Source organism: Stegastes partitus, unplaced genomic scaffold (assembly GCF_000690725.1).
Source record: "Stegastes partitus isolate 25-593 unplaced genomic scaffold, Stegastes_partitus-1.0.2 Scaffold2033, whole genome shotgun sequence".
Taxonomy (NCBI): domain Eukaryota; kingdom Metazoa; phylum Chordata; class Actinopteri; family Pomacentridae; genus Stegastes; species Stegastes partitus.
This window is the reverse complement of record NW_007579764.1, coordinates 61,048-70,308: the sequence shown is the minus strand read 5'-3', so window position 1 is coordinate 70,308 and position 9,261 is coordinate 61,048. Positions and strand designations below refer to the sequence as shown.

Sequence of the window (9,261 nt, the reverse complement as noted above, 5' to 3'; positions counted from 1 at the left end):
TTTTGTGACTTCCTGTCAAACAGACCACATTAAATTCACCATGACTCAGTGCTGAACAGCAATTAAAGGAGAAAGCGTGTTGCTTTTTATAGGCTCAGTAAACCTGTAAACCAGGTGCTGCACCGCCACACTGCTGTGACAGTAGAGCATTAGAACCACACGCCTGAGTCTGGATGTAATCATAGTAACAGAGAGAGCAGCTTCAAGCACAAGGTTAACCACCGTCACCTGCACAGTGGGTCTGCTGTGACCTGGTCGACCCTCAGACGTCAGACACATTTAACATTTAGACCAAAGAGCACTGATGGTTTGAGAAGCACCTGCAGTTTAAAGCAGTTTTATTTTATTAAATAAGTGAATGTGAGTCGTTCTGTTGTCAGTGAAACCCAGAGTTCCTCAGCTCAGGGTTCAGTGTGAGCAGCAGCTCCATGCTTCAGTAAGGCAGAGGCAACGCAGCTGTGTGTTGTTGTGTGTTGTTGTGTGTTGTTGTGTGTTGCTGTGTGTTGTTGTGTGTTGTTGTGTGTTGTTGTGTTGACACACTTTGCGACTCGCTGCCGCCGCCGCCGCCGCTGCTCTTCACACATCATTACTTTGGAGCTCAGACTCACTTCCTGTTGTTCTCTCGGCTCAGAGTTTAACCCTTTAAATGCACCCGCTGCCGTCTGTCACCTGTAGGGAGGTGAGGCAGGCCAGGAAGGAAGGAAGGAAGGAAGGTTGTGAGGAGGGAAGGAAGGACAGAAGGGTGGGAGGGAAGGAAGGAAGGTAGGAAGAAAGGGAGGAGCCAGGGAGGAAGGAAACCAAAACACAGCAACAGAACCTTGTCTCCCGTCTCGTCCAGGGAGGCAAACCGGACCTGAACACGGCGCTGCCCATCCGACAGACGGCGTCCATCTTCAAGCAGCCCGTTACCAAGGTGACGAATCACCCCGGCAACAAGGTGAAGGCAGACCTGCAGAGAGCGAGCGAGCAGCCCAGACAGGTGAGTCGCTCGAACGTAAAGACAAACGCATCCGGTGTCGCCATGGTGACGCCCGAGGGCCGGGGGGGGACGAGGGGTTGTCACGGTGACAGCAGCCACTAGAGGGAGCTGAGGGACCAGGAGAGAGACGGACCTCTTCATCTGTGTCTGTTTCATTACCGTATTATATGTAATAGAGTGTGTAATCGTGTCGTAAATGTTAGAAAGATCAGTCACTGACTTTAATTAAAACACAACTGATGTAGCGATTAATTAGTTTATCACAAACTGATCACCCATAATCAGATATTATTGATCTACTGTCCAATATCACAGATTCTGAATCAGTGACATGATGAGAAACAACAGAGAAAGTTTCAGGTTTTCTCATTCAAAACCTGCTGAAAGTTGGTCGACGGGCGTTTCTAAAAAACAAATTATCTCAGAAAATGTTTGATTTATGAATCTAAAATCTCACAAATATCTTTATAAATATCTTGACTAAAATTTCAGGCACATCAGAGATAATCAAGCAGAAAGTGTTCTAAAAAATGTGATGATTTGAGATTCAATAACCCTCATGTGACGCCCAACAGGCAGCTCGGATTTTCTGTGGTTGTTGTTTAACCTCAACAGTGGAAATTTCAGGTTTTTATCTTTGAGAGTTCCTCAGATGTTGTTGTTCAAACAGAATCAGATGTAAATGTGAGAACAAACCTGCTGAAAGTGGGTCGACGAGCAACTTCTCATAAAATTATCTGAGAAAAGGTTTTGAAATGTGAAGCTAAAGTTTCACAGATATCTTTAAAAATATTAATAATTCATGATAATATGAGTTTCAGGCAAATCACAGATGATTGAAGTGAGATTTTACTGAACATTTGAGGATTTGAGGTGGAATAATCACCACTTCCTGTGTTGTTTCACCATAAAAGCCCTCCGATGGTTTGTCATCGGAGTGCTTTTATTGTGAAGGAGCAGAAGCTTCTCAGTTCCCTGCTTTCGGATCAGACAGAGAACAGGAAGCTGACCTGAGTGAACTCTGTCTGTCTGCAGCTGTTCTGGGAGAAGCGGCTGAAAGGTCTGCGGTCGTCGGACGTCACAGAGCAGGTTCTCCGCTCCATGGACCTGCCCAAAGGCCTGCAGAGTACGTCTCCGTCCGGCACCATCCTCAAACGCTCTCTGGGCCGCTGATAGCCCTGATTTCTCACCTCTGGTTCTGGTTCTGGTTCCGCAGGCGTGGGCCCGGACTCCAGCGACGACACCCTGCTGTCGGCCATCGCCAGCGCCCTGCACATGAGCTCGGCGCCGATCACCGGACAGACGTCTGTGGCCGCCGAGAAGAACCCGGCCATCTGGCTGAACACGTCCCAGCCGCTGTGCAAGGCCTTCACCGTGACCGACGAGCACATCAGGTGGGTCCGGACACATATCCCACCTTAAATCATCCTTATATTATATCACACTATTAATATTTATAAAGATTTCTGTGAAATTTAGCTTCAAGTATCAAAAACTTTATGAGATAATTTTATGAAAAGTCGCCCGTCGACCCACTTTGAGCAGCTTTTATCTTACGTTGAACTTTTAGTCTGTTTGAACAACAACATGTGAGGAACTATTAAAGATAAAAACCTGAAACTTTCTCTGTTTTTTCTCATCATGTCACTGATTCAGAATCTGTATTATTGGACAATAGATCAAATAATCTCTGGTTATGGAGGAGCTGAAATATGGAAGAATGAAATGCAACCATCATGAAAAATCCCATTTTGAGCACGAATTAACCAAAATATTCACAACGCAGAAGTCAACCAGTGACATTTTCTGATCTTTGTTATTAAATTCATCAGTTTTCAGACACTGGATGAACGCTGAGCTGTGCTTCTGCTTCTCCAGTGTCTCGATCCATTCGGCCAACAGCTTCAGCCGTGGAGCTACAACCCACACATCAATAGTCTAAGCTGACATAAAAAGAGATGTTCAGGTTTTTGTCTTTAATAGTTCCTCAGATGTCGTTGTTCAAACTGAATCAAATTTCTGAAAAAACCTGCTGAAAGTGGGTCGATGGGTGACAATAAAAACATACAGGTGTCCTCATTCATTCATTTCCTTTCATTAAAGAAAAAGCAAAACTCACAAAAGTCACTGAAATAACTAGAAACTGAAAAAAGTAATAATAAATAAAAATTTGCTAAATTACAATTTAATGAAATAAGACATTGCTTTTGAATTGTGGTTGAAAAGAATAAAAATAAAAAAAAATTAAAAACTGTTGTCCAACTAAATATTAGTTTACAGGTCCCATCATGCTTTTTTTGTTTTTTTGTTTTTTGTTTTTTCATAATTCTGTTGAACCATAATTCAAAAACAACGTCATGATTTTCTTAAAATTTTTATTTATTATTACTTTTGTCAATTTCACCTTATTTCAGTGTTTTTTCCTTCTTTAATGGGAGGGTATGAATATATCTGAAGACGACTGTATTATGTCAAAAAGTATTTAATATATGAAGCTAAAACGTCACAAACATCTTTATAAATATTCATATTTTATGCTGTAAAAAATCTGGGCTGCTCGAGCAGAAATTGAAATAGTTTTTTTTGGGTTAGGGTTAGGGTTAGGGTTGTTTTGGGGTGTTTTTAAAGAATGTGGTTTTTCTGCTCACAAGATAATCGAGGCATTTTGGGACACTTTACTGTCTTTGTTTCAGTTTCCTGTTAAACTCAAGCGAACGTTGGACAAACATCAGCTCCGACGGTTCATTTAGAACGTTTTGTATTCTGAGGTGAAAGAGACAAATCAGCTCAAGAAGCTAATTAAGGCTCTTTAAAACCCTCCACGTTGTAATTAGAGCTTCTTCTTCTTCTTCTCTGAGTTCTTATGATTTAATCAGAAACATATTTTTAGATCCGGTGTGACGTCACCGTTGATGTTTTACTGCAAACAAACTGACTGACAATCACTGAAAAGCAGAAAATCCTGAACATCCAGAGCTTTCTAAGTTTTCTTCGGTATCAAAGTATTTATTTTTAGCCTCTGACGTCTTTCTCTGTAGATGAGAACGTCTTCAGAGGCGATTCATTCGACGTTTCCTACTCGAAGCTGCATAAACTGCAACCTTTGAACGTCCGTGAAGATTTTTAAGAATGTTAATTGGAACAAATGCTTCTTCCTGTAGACGCAGCCGACGCGCTGCCGTCTTTGTTCCCCACTGATCGCCACATTTTTTACCTTTCAAATGAAAATACGATTCAACAAAACGCTCTTTCAGTTCGTTCAAGGATTTTCCTGTGACGCTGTAGCTGACGGCGGCTGCAAAACCGACGCTGCTGGTTTCTGGTCTCTTTACAGGATGTTCTAGCTTTTCGACACGTCCGCTATTTTCCATTTGTGGCCCCAAGCAGAGAAAAGGGACCGAAATTTGTGACGACGCAAACTGTTCGCAAGAAAACCGATCGGTGCTCAACACGAATGGTGTTCTAGACTCTACTGCCACCTTTCAGATGAATCCCTGAACCAGTTACAGTCTGAAGCAGCTGCTGCCAGACTTAGACGCCATGATGGTTCAGCTTTGACTCGACGGTTTTCTGTGGTGCGACGAACTCAGAGTCAAAAAACTGGATAAAGGAAGCGGGATGTAGCAGCTGTGATGTCAGCCGTTGGTTTGTTAGCTACTGTTCTGAACCTGTTGAGACCAGATCTAGCCGTAAGACCTCGGTCTGTCTGACTACACAGGACGAAACAGTACTGACCTGTCAATCACGAGGCAGCACCGCCCCTTAAACATGTCTAGTTTTGTTGTCTGTTTTACTCTAAATGGCACCATAATTGAATAGAATAGAAAAATACTTTATTTATCCCAGTCTGGGAAATTACTGTGGTACAGCAGCAGCAAGAAAAAACACCAATCACAACAGAAAAAGGGCTAAAGTTAAATACTATTTAAAAACTTAAGAATAAAAATAAGTGAATAAAATAAAATAAATAAAACAACTGCACAAAATGTGCAAATTGACTAAATGAACACGATACTGTATCTAAAACTCTTTAAACCAGCTGGTGAGTTCATAAATTCATTGGAAAAATGTGTTTTGAGGCGACAAATCAGTGAGAAGAAGCGTCGTTTTTGTATAAACTTCTCTTGAATTGGACTTCTTTTTGCAGCCAGAAGAGTCGCCCCCTGCTGGCTGTTAGAGAAAATGCAGGGTTTAGGAATTTCCCCCATTGGCTCCATTGCAGGACCCAAGTGCAGCAGATTGTTCTAAAAACTCCAGATGTCACACCTCAGGGATAATCACTAACGCTGTAGCTATCTGCAGCCAGCTGCTAAAACTTTCAAAAAGTGTAAAGTCACTGCCTTTCTTCCTACTTTCTGTCCAAGTATTTGTAGCTTAAACATTTATTCCATCCAAAACGCTGCTTTCTTATATATAAGTTGTGGTTTTAAAGGTTTATTCCATCCAAAATAATACTTTTACATCCAAGTAATTATAGTTTTAAAAAGTTAATTCATCCAAAATAGGACTTTCTAACAAATTAACAATGATTTTAAAGGTTTGTTCCAACTAAAATACAATTTTCTGCACAGATGTTGATAGTTTTAAAGGTTTATTCGTCTCAAAACTGTAAATATATGTTATATATTTACCAGTAAGCTAGAAAAACTAGCTCCCCTTTAGAATAAACAGGTGGCTACAAGAATAATTTATCACTAAACAAGACTTCAGAGGTCCATCTATGACCCCCAAACACACAGCAGGACGTTCTAAGTTCTCCAGATATCTTGTGTTATATCCGTCCACTCACATGTTTGCTCCATACGAAATAGGATGTTTTTACAAGTTATCGTTTTAAAGGTTTATTCAACTCAAAATAGGACTAAGTACTCATAACCAGCTTCCTGTACAAGCACATTAGGTTTTTAAAGGTTTTTTTTCTGACCAAAATTGTCTTTTCTGGCAAATAAGTTTGATTTTAAAGGTTTATTTCAACAAAAATACAACTTTCTGTCCATGTTTGTATAGTTTTAAATGTTTATTTCAATCCAAGATAGTACTTTATCACAAATTAGTTATTGATTTAAAGGTTTATTCAAACTAAAACGCTGCTTTAAGGGCTTAGTCCATAAACAAATACTACTTTCTAACAAATTAGTTATAATTTTAAAGGTACATTCTCTCAAAATACTATTTCCTGTTTAAATATTTGTAGTTTTTTTGGTTTATTCCACCCGAACATCATTTTCTTAAAGGTTCATTCCCGTTTAAAACCGACACCGCAGCATCTTCTGCTTACTTACTTTATATGAATATACTTTAGTTTACTCGGTCGATGGCACGTTCTACATCAAACCAACACGTCCATCACGTGGAACCATCGCTTCTTCTTCTTCTCTGATAAAAACCCCTGAAGCAGGCGAATCCTCTGCAGGCCGAGGCCGAGTCAATGAGGGCAGACGACTGGTGCATGCTGGGTAGCGGCAGTAATCAGCTGCAGGTAGAGGAGGATGAGAGGCAGACGACCAGAGATGAGGAGTAATGAAGCATGAAGGAGCTGGAGGAGAAGGAGGAGGAGGAGGAGGAGGATGAAGAAAGGCAGAGACGTTCACGGCAAACGTCAGAGCAACGTCCAGGAAACAGCAGCCGGATCGGTCTCAGTCAGAAACACTCGCCGTCTGAACAAACATCCTGCTGGAGGGGAACACGTCCACCTCCATCGTCAGCCTGGAGTCGATTCACTCCGTCTGACCGGATGAGAGGAAGCAGCAGGTGGAGGACCTGCATGGGACGAGCAGACGTCCTGGTTGATGGAGACCAAAATAACCAAATGCTTCATCTTAAGAGTGTTCTGTGTGTTTAGTTTTGTGTTAGAAACTACATTTAGCTAAAAAAATATCCCTCGTTGACGTCTGTATGAGCGTTTTTTGTTCAAATGAGCTCAAAGATGGAATGTTTCATCCTTGAAAGTGGGTCGACGGGCGACTTCTCTGGAAGTTTTTGATGTATGAAGCTAAAATTTCACAAATATCTTTATAAATATCTGTATTCTATGCTGTAAATATATCAGACAAATCAGTGTTATAGTAAATCCTGAATAAGATCAGAAGTGAAAGGTGCTGACGTTATGGAGAATCTTTCATATGTGCAGATTCAGACGAGGAGGAATCTGCACATCAACCGTATTCATGTAGATTGTATCAAAATGGCTGTAAAACATATTAGTTCATCACAAATAAACGTTTTTATTATTAATCTGAAGCAACAAAACAGGTCGGATGTAAATGGTTTAAGAGGAATGTTTCAGGAAGGTTGTGCAAAAACATAAAACAAACCAAAGTGTAAAGTTCCAGAAACAACAGGAATCACAGAGTCTGTCGTGAACAGAAACACTGAGAAGCATTAATATTAATTATCTTCTACAGTATTCTAGTATCAGTAGAATGAAAGATGCTGCACAAAATATTCAGAACTCACATCTGAGTAAAGAGTCTGACTCACCGTGTGAGCTCACTTCTAGTTTGTTTTACCTGAGACGGAGTCCTGCTGTTTTCTGGAGGTTTACGTCCTCCTCCATCCTCCTCCCTCAGTCCTCCTCCCTCCGTCCTCCTCAGTGCCGTCTACAGATCAGCTGGTTGCAGTTCGTCTGCTCGGCCAGCAGGAGGCACTGTGGCTCCTCCAGTGTCCACTAGAGAACAGCTGGACGAAGACATTACAGCAGAATCACTGGAACACATCACTGGACGCTCCACGCCCTCTTTCCTTCTCTGGTTCCTCACCTCCTCCTTCCTCTCCTCCATCCTCTCCTCCTTCCACCACCTCTACTCCATCCTCCTCTTCCTTTATCTTCCTCTCCTTCATCCTCCTCTCCTTCCTTTATCTTCCTCTCCTTCATCCTCCTCTCCTTCCTCCTCTCCTCTCTCCTCCCTACACTTCTTCCTTCATCCTCCTCCTCTCCTTCCTTTATTACTTCCTCCCTCCTTCCATCTCTCCACTCATGGATGCTTCCTCCCTCCTTTCCTTTATCTTCCTTTCCTCCTTCGTCCTCTCCTCCATCCTCTTCTTCCCTCCTCCTCCCTCCTCTCCTGCATCCCCCTCTCCTCCATCCGCCTCTCCTCCATCCTTCTCTCCTCCATCCTCTTCTTCTCTCCTCCACCCTCCTCTCTTCCCTCCCCTCCCTCCTTTACTATTTCATTCCTCCTTCCATCTCTCCACTCATGCATCCTTCCTTCCTCCTTACCTTTATCTCCCTCTCCTCCATCCTCCTCTCCTTCCTTCATTCATCCTCCTCTCCTCCATCCTCCTCTCCTCCACCTTCCTCCTCTCCTTCCTTTACTATTTCATTCCTCCTTCCATCTCTCCACTCATGAAGCCCTTCCTCACTCCTCTCCTCCATCCTCCTCCCCTCCATCCTCCTCTCCTCATCCTCCCCTCCTGCACCCTCTCCTCCACCTTCCTCTCTTCCCTCCTCCCCTCCTTCCTTTATTACTTCATCGCTCCTTCCATTTTTCCATTCATGCATTCCTCTTCCTCCCCTCCTCCATCCTCTCCTCCTTCCTCCTCTCCTTCCTTTATTACTTCATTCCTCCTTCCATCTCTCCACTCATGCATCCCTCTTCCTCCCCTCCTCCATCCTCTCCTCCTTCCTCCCCTCCTTCCTTTATTACTTCATTCCTCCTTCCATCTCTCCACTCGTGCATCCTTCCTCCCTCCTCGTTTTTCCATCTCCATCTTCCCCTCCTCCTCCTCCTCCTCCTTTTTCACTGTCTCCTCTTATATCTCCTCCCCACTTCTATTCCATCCCCCTCCAAGCCTTCCTCCCTCTCTTATCTCTCCCCTCCATTAATTTCCCATTCTCTCCCTCCTCCTCCCTCCCCTCTCTCTCTCCTCTCTCCAGTTGAATGTGCTTGTCATCCTAAATCGCTCTCATTCCTCCTCGTCTTCACCTTTTTTTCCTCCTTCGCCACATCAGGCTCTTTTTCTGCCTCTTCGCCTTCTCCATTTCTCAGTTTTCCATCTGCGGCTGTTTTCAGTCTCTTTTTTAGCTCTAAGAGGAGCTAATAACTTGGTCTGGCGTGGCCATGCCTCGTCTTATCTCTTTGTGGAGAGTCTCAGATGGACGGATTCTGTCTTCGGCTGGTTCTGACTAAAGGATGGACGTCTTCAGCAAAGAGAAACCCGTCCAGACGTCATGTCACCGTTTCCCCTGAACTCAATCAGTTAGAAGACGCTGAAACCAACCTGGCTAATGGTTGATGTTTAGATTATATTTCCTTGCAGACGCCACTGAATGCATAACTGTT

At 42.9% G+C, this 9,261-nt stretch overlaps 1 protein-coding gene across 1 annotated transcript in view; it reads left to right on the top strand.

The window, feature by feature from the left end:
• mbd2 (methyl-CpG binding domain protein 2) overlaps nt 1-9,261 on the top strand; it is a 31,855-nt gene that overhangs the window by 10,501 nt on the left and 12,093 nt on the right. Inside the window, exons 3-5 of the mRNA XM_008303550.1 lie at nt 839-979; nt 2,015-2,105; nt 2,196-2,373. Coding sequence (XP_008301772.1) covers nt 839-979; nt 2,015-2,105; nt 2,196-2,373 — 410 coding nt within the window. The remainder of the gene's footprint in view (nt 1-838; nt 980-2,014; nt 2,106-2,195; nt 2,374-9,261) is intronic.